Raw genomic sequence first — 19,777 nt, 5'->3', positions numbered from 1 at the left:
TTGAATGACAAGTGTGAAGAATTGGAATTTTTCTAGACTTCAGTGAAAACTAGAGGCCATAAATTCTCATTTTGAAACCTCAGTTAACCTCCATGTAAATGCCCTAGATAATCTGGTTTGTGCCTTTCTTGAGTCTCTGGCACTAACTACACCAAACAGGTTATGGGTGATCCACACACACCCAGGCCACTAGTATGGACAAAGAAAAGCTGTCGGCTTCACTCACGCCTCAAAGTGAAGTGTATTTTTTCTCCAACAAGCAGAGGTGGCTTTGTGTGAGGTGACTGTCCAGTGATCATTGTGGTAGCCCACATGATTTTCATGTCAGGATCATGCATGGCAGTTCCTGAAGTGAGCCCTGGGAGCAAAGGCGGCCTTCTCTGGGTGGCCATTGGTGGTAATGGCACCAGGCAGAGAGGGCAGGCCCCGTCCAGCTCTGATGGTTGTTGCAGCAGACCCCTGCCTGCTTTTCAGTGTCTGTCCTCACCACGGCATTTGAGGCTCCTCGTGCTGGGTGCACAGGTTCATCTGTTTCCTCTCACAGAGCCTGCTCTAGCCATGTGGAGAGATGTGCCCATCTCTAAACAGAATGCCCAGTCAGCGTTCTATTGTTTACGGCCTGCGAGCAGTTAGCTCCTGTCTTCACTTGCAAGGTCCCTGCTCATTCGAAGGAAGCTTTCTCTATGACGGCTTCTCTGATGCTCTCAGGGAAGAGGAACTGCTTTCATTAAACTTTGTTTATATTTCCCTAAGAGCACTGATGACATTATAGTGCCGGCTAATTGGATATGTGTCTGTCTCCCCACGTAGTTGGCTACAGAAAGGCACAGGGCATATTTTCTGTTCTCACTTTATGCCCACAGTGGTCTGGAAGCCTGTTCTGGTATCAACTAGCACCCAAGAGAAAATCAACTTACTCTCTGGTGACCATGACTATACAATGTGGCAGCAAAATATTTATTTACCTATCTGATTGAGCGAGCCTCCTTTCCCTTTACACTCTGGCACCCCAGAGTATCTGCTGATTCCTCTCTAGTCTGCTCCCTTCTTTCTTCCTGCTGCCAATATTGATCATTTCTCATAGAATTTTTTTATTGTGGTAAAATACACATAATGTAACATTTACCATGTTAACTATTTTAAATGCACAGTTTAGTAGTGTTAAGCACATTCACATTGTTGGGCAATCTCTATAACTTTTTCATCTTGCAAAACTGAAACTCTGTCCCCATTAAACAACTCCCCTTTCCCCATTCCAGCTCCCAGCACCCACCACTCCACTTTCTGTCTGTACTAATTTGACTTCTCTAAGTACCTCATATGATGGAATCACACAGTATTTGTCTTTTTGTGACTGGCTTATTTCACTTAGCATAATGTCCTCAAGGTTCCTCCATGTTGTAGCATGTGTCTGAATTCTCTTCCTTTTTTGAGGCTGAATAATATTCTACTCTGTGTATATGCGACATCTTGTTGTCCATTCATCCTTGGGTAGACACCTGGGTTGCGCGATTGCTTCCATTTTTTGGTTATTGTGAATAATGCTGACATGAATGTGGGTGTACAAATATCACTTCAAGACCTGCTTTCTCCTCTTTTGGCTATATATCCAGAAGTGGCATTGATGGGTCATATTTTTAATTTTTTGAGGAACCACTTTACTATTTTCCATAGTGGCTGCACCATTTTACATTCTCACCAACAGTGCACAAGGGTTCTAATTTCTCCACATCCTCACCAACACTTGGTGTTTTCTTTTTTTTTTTGGAAAGTAGTCATCTTAATAGGTGTGTGGTAACACTTCATTGTGTTTTTTTTGTGTGTGTGTGAGGAAGATCAGCCCTAAGCTAACATCCATGCTAATCCTCCTCGTTTTGCTGAGGAAGACTGGCCCTGAGCTAACGTCTATTGCCAATCCTCCTCCTTTTTTTTTTCCCAAAGCCCCAGTAGATAGTTCTATGTCGTAGTTGCACATTCTTCTAGTTGCTGTATGTGGGACACTGCCTCAGCATGGCCAGAGAAGTGGATCCAAACCCGGGCTGCCGGTAGCAGAGCACGCGCACTTAACCGCTAAGCTACGGGGCCGGCCCTTCATTGTGGTTTTGATTTGTATTTCCCTATAGATTAGTGATGTTGAGCATGTCTTCATAAGTTTATTGACCATTTGTGTATCTTATTTGGAGAAATGTCTATTCAAGTTCTCTGCCCATTTTTTAATTGAATTATTTATTTTTGTTGTTGTTGAGCTGTAAGAGTTATTTATGTATTCTGGATATTAACTCCTATCAGACGTGTGATTTGTAAATACCTTCTCCTATTCTATAGGTTGCCTTTTCACTCTGTTGATCACATCTTTTGATGAACAGAAGTTTGTAGTGTTGATATAGTCCAACTTATCCATTTTTATTTTTGTTGCCTGTGCTTTTGGTGTTAAATCCAAGAAATCATTGCCAAATCCAATGTCATGAAGCATTTCCCCTATGTTTTCTTATAAAAATTTGCTAGTTGTAGATCTTATATTTAGGTTTTTGATCCATTTTGGGGTAATGTTTATATGATGTAAGGTATGGGTCCAACTTCTCTCATAGCATAAGTTTAATGCTAACAAGTTTTAGCCTTTATTTTTTTTTTCATTTATGTAACACTTAAAGGGGAAGGGAAGGTTAAAGATGAGAAGGGTATCCTGAAGGACAAAGATAATCTCATCCTTCCATATATACATCCGCCAACACCTAACTTAGCAAATGTTTGTAAATTGAGTACAAATCTCTGTAGGGATAAAGAGAAATGCATGCATTGGGTTTGCACCTCAGTCTGCTCTGCTTGAATGAATGCCTTGCATTTAGACCAGAATCTTGCTTGTAAAGGCATTTCTGCCGGTTGAACACTTCCAATGCCATTGCTGGGTTGGGGCATGAGGGAAAGTACCTCTCCAAGGAGGTCTGAAATGAGTGACCAGGCCCGGTAAATCCAAGCCAACATCCTTGAAACTGGAAAAAATTAATGCAAATTGCTAGCCCAAAGCGTAGGAGTGGGACCATAAACAGGAAGGAGACTGAGAGTTGAGAACTGAAAAGGAGGAGGAGCACATCAGAACAGGTGAAGTGGTTGTGCAATAACTGCTGTAAACCCCATAAACTCAGTGCTCTCCATGGGCAAGTCTCCAGCAGGCCTGTTTGCATGACACCTTTGGTTCCTGGGAAAAATGGTGGAGGCAGCACTAGGGATCAGAGATCTGGTCCCTGCAGTAAGGGCAGATAGACCTGGAGTAACAGAGTGCTGTGAAGGCCACCAAACCACCGAAATCTGACTGGACTGTCCTGACCGACCTGGGCTCCAGGTCTGGGCACAGATTCTTGAAAAAGACTTGAGTGTAACTCAGGCTGAAGCTGACTGAATGCCCTCAGGTCACTTTTCTCTCTGCCATCCCGACCCCCCAACTCCCCACCAGTGACGCTGTTGGATGGGGCTTAGGCACCCAAGACCCTTAAGATCGTGACCCACATCCTGAGAATGTGTGAACTGAAGTCCAAGGTTAGTGAAACTTCGTGGTCCAGCTTTGTACTCAATGCACTGTGTGTGAATTCCTCCTTTACGATTCTGTTTGGGGAAGTAAATGAATAATCAGAAAGAGGACATAGACATCTAAGTAATCATTGACCATGTGTATCTATAAACTCAACAAGTACCTGAAGTCATCTATACAATCCTTATAGGTGCTTCATAGTTGGCTGATATAGTCAAGAAGGTTCTAGTTATTCACGATATCCTAAAGAGGGAGATGGGAAAGAACGTAGAAATCCTTGAAATCAACACCTTCAATTTACAGAGGGGGCACCCAAGGCCCAGAGGTGCCATGTGACTTGCTTGAGATCATGCAGCTGGCCGAAGCAGAGGTCTCTGTCCCAGGTCGTCTTTTCTATGTCATGTCTACTCCTACAATCCCTGATAGGCCAACTGACAAAATTTAAGGATTTCTGAAGCCACTGTTAAAAAAAAAAAAAAAGTGTGCTTATTATATCAAATGTTTTTGCCTGAGTAATTACGGGCTATTTACCTAAGTTTTAACTGTTTAATTAGCTGAAAAAACGTTTTGACAGGATGACAGTCCACATAAAGTACTCAATTGTTCTGTAAGTAAAGTTAATAGCAGAAAAGCACAAATTGTGCTTCAAAATGAACTGAGGAATGATCTGGGATGTTAGGAGGAGATCTTGTCTGTGATGTGAAATCAAGGGAGCAGGTCCCCAGCTAATGAACAAATGGGAACACTTCTTTTGAGTTAAAATAGAAGAAAATCAGCTTTGTATGGAAGGGATATGAGAAGGTTCAGTGACAGAGTCTCCTACCTGAAATAGCCAATGACCTGGATGTGAGAAAGGGACCCTCGGTGACAGTGGAGATGGTTGTGGAGTAGAGTTGGAATCAAATCATCAAATCAAATTTCACCATCAGTGGACAGCATCAGAAGCCAAATGCATTACATTTTGATTGGCTTCCTCTCTCCTGACCAGCTCTCTCCGCCAGACTCAGAAGGGAAATTCCTCTCTTTTATTCTAAAATAAGGCTCAGCAGCAACCCACTGCTTGAGAGATTTCACAACCACCCTGCACTGTGATTCTACATGCACACAGCCCATCACTTACCCACCTGTTGACACCTCTGTCAGTTCCTCCAAGGTGCAAACCTCTCTAACAAACCAGTACACAACTGTTGTCCATCCACGCAAATTCTTCTCCAAATGCCTGCACATATGGCCCTAGGTCAGAACTCTTTTTTAGCCACGATATGTCCCAAGGCTCATTTCTATCCAGATGCTGAATATAGGGCATTTTTTCCCGGGACATGGCAGGTTTTCAATAAGTGATTCCTAAAACAGTGAGAGATTGAAGTGCATGAATTTGCAGTTTTCCCACTCATCTTCAGCTTCTTGGGAATCATGTTAGATAAGACAGTAGAAGCGTAAATGGATACCATCTTCTATCTCTCATTTGTATGAACAGTTTACTTATTCCGACATCGATTGAGTTCTCAATATACATTAGGCAATATTTCTACCCTTACAGGACATAGTTCTCAGCATCATAGGACAAATAGGCATATAGATAAATAATTATGAAGCAATTTATTAAGTAGATAGGTATACATATAAAGTGCAATAAAACTGATGAGAAAGGAGTAATTAACTCCCTGAGGGGTTAGGAGGGCCTCAGATATTACTATCAAGTGCTTAGGCTTAGGGTGAGGAAGTTAGTGGGAAAGGCAGACCTTTGAGGCAAAGGCAAGAGAGTCTCTAAGGAGATGTAAAACGAACACTGGCAGCCTTCATGGGAGTGACATCGGGGGGGTTGGTGGCAGGCAGAAGATGAGCCTGGAAAGAAAGGTGGGGACCATGCTGTGAAAGACCTGGTATACCCTGCTAAGGGCTAAGGATTTGCTCTGGGATTTGTTCTGAAGGTAGAAGGACTTTTAGCAAAAAAAGTTAAATGAACAGATTTAGGTTTTAGAGTTATCATATAGCCACATTGAGGAAGATAGATTTGAATAGGACAGAATGAGAGGAGGAGGGAGGGAGACAGAAACCATTGGAAGGCTATTACAAAAATATCAGCCGTGAAAATGATGAAGGCCTAAACTAGAGGCAAATGGGAGACAGGAATGGAGGGAAGATAAATTAAAAAACATTAGGGGATATGTTCAGCAGAACGTGGTGATTCCTTGCATGCTATAGAGTGGAGACGCTCAGGCAAAGAGAGAGAAGAATTTGGAATTAGGACTGCTCTCAGCTCACTGGCTTAGGGGACGGTGCATGGCAGAGCAAATAGCTGCAAGTGTGAAGACAGGGAAAGAAGTAGACTTGAGAAGAGGGAGGAGTGGAAAGTCAAGAATTCAGATTTGACTATGTGGAGTTGAGTGGGGTGAATGACACCAAGTGGAGGTGTCCAGTTAAGCTCAAGAGAGAAACTCTGGGTCCCAGACTAGGGGATTGGATCTCCACACTGACTTGTGGGTCACTGGCAAATAGAAGGCAGCTGAAGGCATGTTAGGGAGGTTGCACCTGAATGTTATTTCCCTGTGTTCAGTCTCACTATTCAAAACATCTATACCTCCATTCAAGTAATCTTAAAACACATGTTTATTCATAAATCTTCATTTTCTCTGTAATACAAGGAAAAGCCTGAAGTCCTTATGCTGGCCCTAGCCTGACTCCTATTATTCCTTACAGGTAACCTACACCAGCAGTTCTCAAAGAGATCTCTGTGGAACCTTGGGGTACCCAACACTCTTTCCATGTCTAAGAGGTAAAATCATGGATGGGTAAAAGATCCATTTGGAGTGTGTATCTGGTTGAAGGGTTCAACCAGAAAAGCAGAACCAGTAACATATGTATATGTATATGTGTATATGTATGTGTAATGTGTATGCATATGTGTATGTATATGTACAGTCATGTGCTGCATAACAACATTTTGGTCAACAACAAACCACATATATGATGGTGGTCCCATAAGATTAGTACCATAGATCCTAGGTGTGTAGTAGGCTAGACCACTAGCTTTGTCTAAGTACATTCTATTATGTTCTCATAGCGATGAAATCACCAAATGATGCATTTCTCAGAACATATCCCCGTGGTTAAGCAACACATGACGGTATATATATATATATATATATATATATATATATATATATATATATATATAGGCGTACCTTGGAGATATTGCGGGTTCAGTTCCAGACCACTGCAATAAAGCGAATGTTGCAATAAAGCGAGTCACACGAGTTTTTTGGTTTCCCAGAGCATATAAAAGTTATGTTTATACTATACTGTAGTCTATTAAGTGAGCAATAGCATTGAGTCTAAATAATGTACATACTTTAGTTAAAAAATACTTTATTGCTAAAAAATAACCATCATCTGAGCTTTCAGTGAGTCATAATCTTTTTGTTGGTGGAGGGTGTTGTAAAAAATGCAATATCTGAGAAGCACAATAAAACAAGGGATGCCTGTATGTGTACATATATGTGTATGTGTATGTATATGTATACACACAGATGTAGATATACAGATGTGTATGTACACACACAGCATTTTTAATGAACTTAGTACGGAAGGGGGCTGGCCAAGCAGCCTGCACCAGGCTGTCCCCGTCTGATGCTGGAGCCCCAAGCCCGCCAGCAGGCCATCAGGAAGGAAGATCACAGGTAGGCTGGAACCCACAAGCCAGAGCTGGAACCCTACAAGGGCGCACGGAAACCCGAGTCTGTTTCGCTGCTTCTGATCTTTGTGGTGTGGGTGTCCCGTGGAGTCCAGGGCTGAGTCGTCAGAGACTGTGGAGGAGCCAGGCGGAAGGGCCTCCATTCCTGTATTTGATTGACTAGTATCTGAATAACTGGAAGACAGTGCTACAGAATGGCCATTGCCTCCTTTCTGCCTCTAACTCAGGAGAAAATCCCCCTTATGGCCCATCCTAAAAGGAAACATACTAGGATGGGAATTCTGGGGAGTGGAGTTCAGCTTGGCCATCACAAAGTGCGAGATGGACCCATCAATTTTTAGTAGAACATGGTTCAATTTCCACATAGCAACTAATCTTGAAGAAACTACCACCTGATGATTTTCAATATAGAATCAAAGAAGAATACTCACAATTATCTAAAAAGACTGTAAAAACACACCTCTCTATGTGAGGCTTCACTTTTTTCATATACTTCAACCAAAAACACCTATTGCCACAGATTTGCAATGCAGAAGAAGATATAAGAATCTAGCTGTCTTCTAGTAAGCCAGACACTAAAGAGATTTAGAAAAATTAAAACAAAAATTATTTAAGTTTTTGTTGTTTTGCAAAATATAGTTATCTCTCATAAAAAGTAGGGTATTTGTGTTAACATGTAATGGCTTTATTATTGTGGTTTTAAAATGAATTAATAAAGATTTTAAATTTCTCAGTTTTAATTTCTAACATAGTAAGTATCAATGATATATTCCACATGAACAAATGTCCTTGGGAACCTTAATCATTTTTAAGAGTGTCAAGAAGTCCTGAGACCAAAATGTTTGCGAACTGCCACCCTACACAATGGAGGAAGTCATCAGGTCAGGTCTCTCTAGCCCAGCCTGTGTGTTCCTCCCTTGTACCGGCTCCCTTGTTGCCTAGCAGGTTCTCCTCTCCCCTCCCCTTAGTGAACTCCTGGGCGTTCTTCAGGGCTCAGCTCAAGGTCATGGATGGCAGGAAGCACTGTCTATTCTCCCACAAAGAAGAGGCCTCCATTCCTCTCTCAGAGCTCCTTAGTTAACACCTGCGCCTCAGACCTTGCCTCACCTTACGCTGTTTATCTCTGCAACTGAAACACATGACATCCCCGAGAGCCTGGCTGTGCTGGAGTGAGCCCCCACAGAGGTGTGTAACTGAGTAACTGGACCAACTGGTGTGGTGCACTCAGATCTGTTAAAGGCTGAGACGTACATGGGAGCTTGATAAAAAAGAAAGATGGTGGATGTTCATTAATCCAGGCTGATGGGTCTCACTCCCAGAGAAGCAGGCTGAGGACAGTGACATTTTCTGAAGTGGAACACACACGTAGAGTAAGACGCTGCTTTTTAAAAGGAATTTGGCAGTTCCATTTGACTTAGGTAAAAATCTGAATTATAAGTATTTTCAAATAAACAGTTTCTTCTCCTACAGTAATATTTAGAATGAGTGATACGTGATTAAATATAGTTTGTAATAATTTGCAATCAGAATATCGGTTGTCTGAGACTGGTTGGAGGCAGTGGATCTATAGAGGCCAAGGATTTTGAGGAAGCCAGACCTTGGCTAGATTCCTCATTGCACCGTGAATTAATGTGTAACCTTGGGCATCTGCCTGAATTTCAGTTCCTCATCTGTAAAATGTAAGAAATAATACCTACCCTGTAGGGTAGTTGGAGTGATGAAATGAAATATTACTTTGATAAAACTGGCACACAGGGGTGCTAAGAATGTTTTCACCACCCTGCTTCCCTTCTCTTCTGTCTGCTCCCCGACCCCTTACTTAAATCGAGGATTCTAATGTGGATTCAGCATTTAATGTTTATATCTTCACTTGACAAATTCGAGAAAGTGTAATAAAATTATTCAAGAATCCTGGGAATTGGGTCCAAATTAACAAGATTGTTACCGGATACCACCCCCCCCACCAAAAAAACCAAAAACCTTTAAAAATTGACTTTTGAGATCCTTTTCTGTTTTCATTCAAGTTTTAACTCCATTTCCACATCTTACGTGGTCTTTCCCAATTGCTCTGACCTGCAAGATTCTTTCTTTTCTCTGAGGCTCTAAAATGTGTTTAATCTGCACCATATGATTTGTCCTTTAGTGATACATCGTTTTATTGTTAATCAAGATTATTCACTGAAACCAGCAGAACTTAACATTTCTGTGTCCCAGATGCTCTCCCAGTAAAATGCACATGCGCTTGTGCACACACACACAGAACAGCGAGCATACGAATTCAGAGAGCTCAAGGTTCCCTGGTTGGGGAGGGAGAAATGCAGACACCTCTTCCCAGTGTTAAGCAGAGAGTAGATGCTCCCCCACATGCTGGCCAATGGGTACACATACATAGCAGCAGATAACAAGTCATAAGCAATGAGGTTGGGATGGGGGGAGCAGAAGACAAGAATAAGAGGGATGTTGACTTGAGCATAAGATGAAGGAAAGTGGTCTGAGGGAAGAAACAAGGGAACAAAAAGGTGGGGTAAGTGGGAGCACAGCTATAGGATAAAAAGTATAGGAAATTGCTGATTTTCAGTTTTTTGAGTTGTAGATTCTAATTCAGCCTCGGCTAAGGGAACTCCTCAGAGTGCTGGGTGAACCATCATCCATCCATCCATCCTTCTGTGCGTCCATCCATCTATCCATGCATACATCCACCCTTCCATGGGTCCATTCATCCATCCACCCACGCATGCAACCATCCATCATTGTGTACATCCATCCAACTATGCATAAATTCTTCCATCCATGCATCCATCTGTCTATCCATCTATCTATCCATCATCCATCCATCCATCCATGTGTCCATTCATCCATCCATCCATGCATCCGTGCAACCATGCATCCATCCATGCATCCATCTATTCATCATCCATTCATTCATACATGCATCAACTCATTTATTACAGATATTTTTGAGTATCTAATATGTGCCTAGCCAGGTACAGGACCCTGGTTGATACTAAGATAAATAAAACATGGTTCCATACTTTAAGGAATGGAAAAGGAAAATACATAAATGGATCCTTTCATTATAATGAGATAATTGCTATAATACATTATATACAAAACCTGAGTAAGGCAGTATTAGAAGTCACAGAAATAAGGGGACTTTTTTTGAGAGCTATATTAAAAAAGAGAGAAAGTAGAATCCAAATTGGATGTAGGACAACTCTCAGCTTCTGGCTTTGGCACATGGATGAGTCACTGGCTCATCAGGATTGCCGAAGGCCAAATAGGTTTGGAGATCATAAGACATAGTTAGTAGTGATAGACCCCAGGTGCTGGGCGGAGTGGGGGAAGGGCTGTCTGTTACATGGACGGTACGTACAGCCCAAGAAGAGGAGCCAAGGCCTGTTTCAGGGGAATGATATTTTTATAATAATAATAGTTGTTAATATTTATTGAATGTTTCAATGTGCCAGGTACATATGTATGTTCTCTCCTTTAACACCCTCAACAACCCAGAATTTTCCTAATGAGAAATGTGAGGATTGAGGATATAAATTCCTTGCCACAAATCAAGGTCCGTGCCAGAGCCTGTGAGGTCTCCACCAGCCTGCTCTGAGGAAATGCTGACTTTGACATGGGCCATGTGGGTCAGCTGTGAGGGTAGGGCCTAGTGGACCACATAGTCCCTTTCCAAGGGAATAGATCATAGTCTTCACAGGATATCCATATGAATTTAGAAAGTTAGAAAATTAGGAAGATAAAAATTAAGAATTAGGAGAAAGCTTTGACAAAGAGTAAGCGAATGTCCTGGTTCCACATTCAGTGCCAGGCCCCAGGAGGGGCAGAGTTGGAAGTTCGGGGTCCCTCCATACACAGAATGGTTTCTCTCCTCTTGACCCCTGTGAAGCCCCCATCTTCCTGCTTTCCCTGCTCCCCCTCCACTTCAGAACCCACTTTCTTCTCAGGCAGGAAGTGAACATGAACAATTCACTCACAACAGGTGCTTCTCATGGAAAGGGTTTACCTCTCTGTAGGGCCCGTGAGAAAGGAAGGGGTGTTGTCACTGTGATTCAAGGGGGCTGAAGCTTTCTGAAGAACAGCGCCTTCTTTCAAGTGCCCGAGACTCCAGGCACCCTGAAGGACAAACCATAAAGAATTCAAAGAAACTATGATCAAACCACAGCCAACATAAACAACATCACTCCCCCGCCTTAGCTAACCTCACCTTTTAAGCAGAAGAGGGTAAAGGTTTTGCAAAGGTCCCTGTGCTTTGGAGAAATAAATACCAGGAGCTCTCACCTGCACAGTATAGTGGTCTCCACGCTTGAGCTCTGGGGAGCCCTCTCAAGAGGCAGCCCTGCACCCAGCACAGGGGTGTGGTTGTCCAGCCACCAGCAGAAGATGGTTGTGCCATTCATAAGCATGGCAGAGCCTCCTGCATCAGACTTTACAGATCCCTAGCTCCAATCAGAGGGGCTAGAGGGCACCTCCATTGTTCTGTGGAGCCAAGAGCTGACTTCACTGAACAAAAGATCAGAGCTGCCGCAAACAGGCAGCAGCCAGACCTCTTCAGGTGATGTGCGGCCCCTTCTGCGTCTGGTGAAAGGAACTGCATGTGGGGGGATGTTCTCCACCAGGCTGCCCCTCGGGAACATAGGGAGGAGGACATGCCCCAACACCCTCTATCCACTGTGCACCCCTGCAGGGTCTTCCTCCACACACGCTCCTTCAGGAAACCAGTTTGCTCTGCTCCCCGGTGACTTGGGTGTGGTCCAGATCATCTCAGGGCCACCCCTGCCCCTCTGGAGTGTGTGGACATTACTCATTTGTCCTCCTGTTGTTGTCAGAAGATCTCTTTGAAAGTGCACATTCCCTGTGTGTATTTCACTGCTTCGCATATAAGGCTGACCCCAGAGAGGTCCTTTTATCTTTCAACTGGTAAATTCATTATTAAATAATTCTTGGAGAGACACAGGCCACTGATTTTCTGCAATTTGCATCACCACAATTTAACTTGTGTTAAAAGCTGAGTCTTTTGGTCCTCTTGTTTTAGAAGTATATTAATATTTCGGTAACCTTTACTAGATGAGAGTTGAGACATATTCTTTTAAACAGCAAAACCAAGAAAACTGATAACCTAAAATGCATATTACTGACCCTAGTTTGATGAGCAAATTAGGAGAGAAAAGTCTTTTCCCAAAAGAAAGAGAAAGTCAAGGGGACTTGTGAAGTTCAAGTGGAGTGATTATAGATGATAAATAGATTCCAGTATTTTGCAGACATGGATTCAGAATCATCTTTGGTATGCTGTAGCGCTTTACACACCTTCAAGTTCCATGTTATATCTTAGGTACTTTACATGAGTTTTTGAAAGATTACACATCTACGTCAGTATCTGGATGATGAAATAGGTGAGGGCAGAAAGCCGTCTGTCAGCGTGCAAGGCAGCTGTGTTGCACAGCGCAGCAAGCCTCAAGCACCTCGCTGGCTCTGGGGCTGATGGCCCCTCCGTTTGTGTCGGTATTGGTCACGGCGCTCAGTCCCCACCTGTCTCAGTTCTCCACACAGATCCCCTTGACTTTCCCCAGAAGCACCCTACAACCCTGGGGACCTTGCGCCTGCCCTCTTCTGCTTCCCCCCTCCTGGGCACATTGCCAAGTCTCCTCTATCTTGTATCTTATCTTGTGGCTCTGCCCACAGAAGACACATAAAAACGGTCTGCCAGCACTGGAAAAATAGATTTATACCGACACTTTAGGGTGTTATTTCCAAAGTGTGAATGCAAGGAAGTAAAGCTGTTTTCATTTACAGTTTGCAAGGTAGAACCAGTGGGGTTTGCCCTGGAAACCCACTCTGGGTGACTGCATGTCGGGCGGCACACAGGAAGTCAGCCCTCTTCCTGTGCACCTGTAATCAGCAGGTACAACAAACAGGCAGGAGTGACCTTTCAATGTCAATTTTTACCAGTGTGTGAGGAACCTACATTTATAGAGGGTGCTTTGATGACAGTAATTCTGAGCATATTCAAAACCAACACTCAAGAGCATCAAATAAAACCACAGAATAGTGTCTGAATGCCCTTTGGATAGAACGCATAAGGATTTATTGTGATACAAAGTCAGAAAAAAAGCTCTGAAAACCATGGCACCCCGATCAGAACACTTGCCTTTTCATGCAAGTTTATCAAAACTTTATTATGCACTGAATTTATAGATGCCCAGTACCCTATGAACTAGCAGTTGTTGCTTCCCCAAACTCAATATAATGAAATAATCCCCATTTTCAAGATGGGTATTAATTTGGGTAAACCAAGGTCTTTTACAGTAAAGATAATCATTAGTTCCATTGAATTATCCTTTAAGTATATTTGTGTATATGTGTATATAGAAGTACACCTATCTTACAACAGGAAATATTTTAATTTTAAAAACATGGTATAGAGGCCAGCCTGGTGTGTAGCGGTTAACTTCCACGCACTCTAGTTTGGCTGCCAAGGTTCTCAGGTTTGGATCCCAGGCACAGACCTGCACCACTCATCAAGCCATGCTGTGGTAGTGACCCAGATACAAAGTAGAGGAAGGTTGGCACAGATGTTAGCTCACGGCCAATCTCCCTTAAACAAAAAGACTAGCAACACATGTTAGCTTAGGGCCAATCATCCTCACCAAAAAAAAAAAAAAAAAAAAAGCAGATACCTGGACCCCACTCTAGACCTACTGAGTCAGATTCTCTACTGGTAGCAACTGGGCATCTGCATTTAAGTAAATAAATAAAATTAATAAAAACGTGGCATAGATTTTTGAAGAAAAATTGCTCAGTTTACTGTGCTAAGGATTTATTTTTTGTCTGAGTTGAAAGATTATGCACATTGCTGTTCTCTGTAGCCTCCTTAGCACAATCAATGTCTAACAACTTTATCAGCTGCTCCTGTTTGCTTGTGGATGTGAATGTTTCATGAGGACCCGCCCAGGCTCCTGAATCTCAGGCATCTCGCACCTGGTTGAGTCTCCAGGTATTTGTTGAAGGAATGAATGTGCATCAGAAAAAGGTAGATCAGCTTCACCTGTTATCTCAGGTAATAAGATTCTCAGTATTACTAGGGCTACCATTATACCTATGTTTATAATTATAATCATAGCATTATTTCTGGCTTTCTATTAGCTGACCGTTCTTTCCCTCTCAGAAGCTGTGGCAGGCGTCCCACATATAAAGTAGAGGAAGATGGGCACAGATGTTAGCCCCCCCAAGGCCAATCTTCCTCAGCAAAAAGAGGAGGATTGGTAACAGATGTTAGCTCAGGGCTTATCTTCCTCACCAAAAAAATTAAAAAAAATTAATCCAGTCTACCCTAGGCTAAATGGAACAAATTGATCTAACTTAGAATATTCTCACTTATTAGAAAATAGTCCTGAGTTGTCAGGTTATTCCTGCTACTAGGTAATTTGTTCCTCTACTGCTGACAGCCTGTTTCAGGACTGGAGGTTGCCCCGACCAGGAAGGCAAGTGCGACAGTTTTCACTGTGCGGTACTGGCTTTGGTTTCTCCTTCCTCGAATCAGTAATCCACTCTGTGTGTGAAACACTAGTGGGAAACTCATTAAACATTTTTAATGTAATCTGTATCCTATCGATTTCCCCAGGGGATTAAGGCAACTCCTAATATTATAAGGATCTTAAAGTAGAAACAGAAATATCTGAAATTATGTCAAAAGGGGGAAAAGAAGGTACACAACCCACGAGAATCAGTGATTCTCAGACTTCGATGTGTACCAGATTGACTCAGGAGGCTCATTAGAGTATCGATTTTGAATGTGAAACCCTGGTTCAAGATTGTTGGAGTCTCTAAGTTGATCTATTTATTAACTCAGCTTTGAGCTACCTGGGAGGCATGGGAAAATGGAAGCACTTTCCATTTTAGCATTTTCCATTTAGGGTAACTATGTAATTTCACTCTTGTATATATTGCAAACCACCGAATTTTAGAAAAGGTTGAGGTGGGTGGCTTACATAATTCTCATACTCAGACACCAGTTCTTCAGGAGGAACAAACATTTTCCTGATACTAAATTCATAAAAGACATTTTCTGGATAGTTTCTTTTATAAGGAGTTTGAAGAGTTTTAAGGATATTGTCTTGTTATAACTTTTTAAATTTTCCAATTTTAAAGAAATGCACTTCTTCTGTAGTAACAGTATAAAAATACAGAATAATATTTTTTTTACATCTCCCCACATTATTCTATGTATACTCATACTTAAAATTAGGATAATTAAATACATATTGTTATAAAATCTGCTTTTTGCATGTACTAGTAATTGCATGTATATCTTTCCATGATATTAAATATAAAGCTCCATTGTCTTTTTAATGCATATACTGTACTTCAGTATATTCATGAAGAGCAATTTATTAAATTTTCTCTTGCTAGACATTGTTGTTTCTAATTTCTCTCGGCTATAAAATGCTGCTCCTTCAACTATTTTATACCAACATATTTGCTTTCTGTTATAATTATTTGCTTGACAAAATCTCAAAAGTGAAATTGCTAAGTCTAAAGATATGCCACCTGGAAAAGCTCTTGAAACATTTTGCCAAAGACCCTGTGGAAAGGTGTCAGCAATGTTGCGTCCTGCTAGTGGAAAGTAAAGATATGAATCTCTCACCAGCACTGATCCATGGGTGAAAAGTGAAATATTACAGTGATTTCTCTAATACTCCTGAGATGTAAAGATTTTGTTTGTTTATTGGCCATTTATATTTCCTATTTTTTAATGTATTTGTTAATATCCTTTGCCTTGTTTCTATTGGTGTAATTTGTTTTTATCATGGGCTGTTTTTATAATGAAGATATGAATCTTTTGTTTGATACATTTTCCCAACAGATGTCTTAATATTTTTTGGTGGTATTTTTTATGTTAAAAGTAATTACCTTTTTCTTCATGATTTCTGGCTTCAGTGGCCTCTTTGGAAAAAATTTCCACTACCCTCACCTTATAAACCAACTCTGAATTTCGGTAACCAGTCTAAGGCTATAAATTATCCATTGAAAGCTGTATTGCAAGAGCAGTTGACTTTTTATTTATGGGTGAATCCTGGCTCTACCTTTCTCTTTTGTTTCCAAATAGTTGTCTCAATATCACCTATTGAAAAAAAATCTATCCTACACTTAGGGATTTAAAATGATTCTTTTATCTACTCATTTCAAGATTTTCTCTTCTGTTCTATCATGAATCTTGTATTTTCATATTATTGTACTTGTGTAATATTTTTACAAAATTACATTGGAATATCCTTATTTGCTACAATAAGCTTATTAGCATGCATTTTCTCTCTCGGGTGAACTCTCTAATAACTTCTAACACTAACTTCCACCTAAGTTTTATAAAAACCACAGAGGTTCTCTATGTTTGTGTCATCCCTGGGGATAAGTAAAACCTGAGAGAGTAACGTTGTAGGGAAGACTGTGCTTTGGGGAGAAGAGTGAATGGCAAGTGTCTAACTTAAGGAAGTGCAGGTATGTTGGCTCCTGTGCATCGAATAATCCAAGACCAGAATTCAGAACTTGAAGAGCAGATGCATATTCCTGAGGCTATCTTCCTTGATTTCATGATTTTCAGTTGAACTGCTGACCGTGGAAACCCAAGAATACAACTGACACTCACAAGCAAGGGACAAGAACTCTGACATTTCTGTGTTGGCCTTGGATTCCAGCTCTGTGGTGAGCAAGATTTGCATTTTATCTTCACAAGATAAAAGAAGTCTGAACCAGTTATGGTGCAAATGGAGAGCTACCATCTCTCTTCTTCTAGATGTAGCCCAGGGATGCTGCAAGCAAAGCCAACATCCTTCTAGAAGCAGCTTTGGAGGTGCTCAGTGCTCTGATAGGCATCCAGTTATCCGCACTGTAGAGGATGGAAACAATTATCTTAGCCTTCAGAATGTTAAGGTCAGGTGCTACTGGTGCCCTGCCATAGAAAGGGCCAGAATGATAAACAGGTGCCTCAGATTTTGAGCAGCAATACTTCGTGACAAAGTGGCCTGCTAAGGATGTTTACTACAAAATGTAATCTTAGGTACCTGCATTAATCTACTTCCTGGACAGGGCTAATCCTTCCCATTAGTGTTTGGGTGAGAATCTTCCAGAGATGAAGATTTTCGTTTTGGTCTGATTTTTTTTACAAAATTGGTCTTTCTGAAAATAATTAGACCACAAGATCAGGTGCAGGTGAAGTCATTCCTTTTCTGAAAGGCGAGTCAGCTCCCCAGGATGGATGGACGTGTGCCTCCTGTTTGTCCTGGCAGAAAGGCAGAGCACAGAGAAGGTCTGCAGAGTCAACACCCAGGTCTATGGAGTTGTCAACTGAGCCAACACATGATCCCAAAACAAAAATAGCTGATTTTGCCCTTTCAATGAGATAAGCAGGGCCAAACTACCCCCAAAGGAGTTATACATCTGCTTGGATTTCTGTGGGATAACTATCTCATTATGAATCTCTTGGGAGAAGGAGAAGGCAGGAAGACCCTGAGAAACAATTCTAAAAAGTCTAGAAACACAGGGAAGTTTTTTTTTGTTTTTTTGTTTTTTTCCTGTCTGTTTTGTTTTTGAATAACTCAGTGAAGATTACCCAATCTGTGGAGAAATGGAGTGGGGGAGTTACAATATGTAAATTCAAAGAGCCTAGGTTCTAGTTCTAACTCTGCTCATTATTAGTTGTACGACCTTAGATAAATATTTCACTTCCCCTAGCCTCAGTCTGCTTATTCATAAAATAGCAAGATATTTGTGAAATGCCTGCTATGGGATTGCATGATGAAATGAGCCAAGATTTGTGAAAGCACTTTGTAAACTCTAACAGACGTGTGTATACAAATATAAATTTTATGTGTATAAAGTATAACTACATTTGGGAGGCCGGAGGGATCCTGCACAGCCACATATAAACTCAAGTGACTCTGGAGCTGGTGCTCTGTTTGGTCAATGCTCAGTCAAGCCACACACTGACCCACAAGTGGGCACGAGAGGACATTCCTGCCTCCTGACCCTCAAGGAGCCTGGGGGATGCTTCTCTTCCAAAGAGAAATACTGGAGCCAGGCAAGGGAGGGCGTTGTCCTTCTTTATCGTAGATGTTGTCTCCCATGTGATGGTGTGCCCTATGTGAAGAATGCAACTTTCTCTCGCAGTCACTCAGTTTTCCATTGACAATATATGTGTTTTTGACTGGATAGTCTGTGATCATAAAATCTCTGATCTGTGCTCTACAGTTATAATCCCTGCATTAACATGGTCAAGACATGAAACCACTAGGTAGACTTGGCATTCCAATTCTAAAGAAGAATATTCTAAAATAAGACCCCTGCTGCTGGTGGCTTTCAGAAAATCTTGGCTGCCATCATGGAAAAGTGGCATTCTAGGGCCAGGTCAGGTGAGTGACTGAGGCTGGGATTCAGAATGCTCTGCTTCAGGCAGAAAAGAGCCCAGCCCTCATTCGACTTCTACAGACAGACTTGGAACACGCCCAGGTCTTTTATTTCCCCATCACACCAGGCACAGTGCCTCCTCCAGGCTGAGGTTTAGAAGTCTTACTCAGAGGGCCAGCCTCCTTCAGTAGCCTACGGTTTCCTTTTCCTTCTTATTGAAGGGGTTGTAGGGTTTTACAGTTGTGACCATTTGAGACAATGGTGCCTGGTGACGGAAGAGGTCAACTTCCATTTCTTTTCGTAAGATGCTGTAACAGAGTGGAGGGAAAAAAATTACACATAAAATAAGCATAAAGACATAACCTCATTTATTCTCCAACTAATGATACACATGTACAGGAGAGAGAGAGAGGGAGGGGGAACACATGGTGTAAAGAGAGACTGGGAATGATTAATCTTTGTGTGTATTGTTTCATTTATTTCATTTATTTGCATTCAATTTCATTTATCGCGTTATATTGCAATCCATTTCATTGATTGAAAGTCTACTCTGTGCCTAGAATTATAGTAGGTGCTAAGAATGCAGAAAATACAGCTGAAAAGAGGTAAGGCTGTAGAGAGGCAGCTGAATAACCCAATGGTTACCACACAAAGTCACTGTGGGGCTGGGACCAGGGCATGAGGGAGCACAGAGGTAGAGTCACCTCTCTGGGCCAGAGAAGGACTTCCGCCCAGAGTCTGTGTCGGGGAGGACTTAGGTAATGGTGAAAGCAAGATGGCGCAGGCAAAGGGCAGGGTGTAGGGAGACATGGAGGTGGGAGGGCACCGGGCATGTGGGGGAAGCCCTGAGGGGGAGAGTGAGAGCAGGGCAGAAGCAGGGCAGGCCATGTGCAGGGCTGAGAGTGGGTTTCACCCCAGGGTTAAGCTGACTGCTCTCACAGGATGCTCTTGCCCTCACGTGTCTTAGTTTGCTTATTTACCGAGCGGGACTAACGCCCTACCAAGTTTGTTGTGAGAATTAAAAGAAAGAAAATCACCATGAATACGTAGAACACTACGCAAATGATACTTTGCCAACCGCGTCTGTGCCCGGAAGTGGCCTCCCAGTGTGGACACGTGTCGTGACAACTGTCTTGAACAAGCAC

The 19,777-nt window shown here is 42.0% G+C and overlaps 1 protein-coding gene across 1 annotated transcript in view; it reads right to left on the bottom strand.

Moving 5' to 3' along the window:
* Positions 1–18,816: 18,816 nt before the first annotated feature.
* Positions 18,817–19,777, bottom strand: part of SPMIP7 (sperm microtubule inner protein 7) — a 56,888-nt gene continuing 55,927 nt past the window's right edge. The window contains exon 9 of the mRNA XM_058534843.1: positions 18,817–18,940. Within this exon, the coding sequence (XP_058390826.1) occupies positions 18,817–18,940 (124 nt within the window). The remainder of the gene's footprint in view (positions 18,941–19,777) is intronic.

This window comes from Diceros bicornis, chromosome 41 (genome assembly GCF_020826845.1).
Source record: "Diceros bicornis minor isolate mBicDic1 chromosome 41, mDicBic1.mat.cur, whole genome shotgun sequence".
Taxonomy (NCBI): domain Eukaryota; kingdom Metazoa; phylum Chordata; class Mammalia; order Perissodactyla; family Rhinocerotidae; genus Diceros; species Diceros bicornis.
This window is presented reverse-complemented; position numbering and strand designations above follow the sequence as displayed.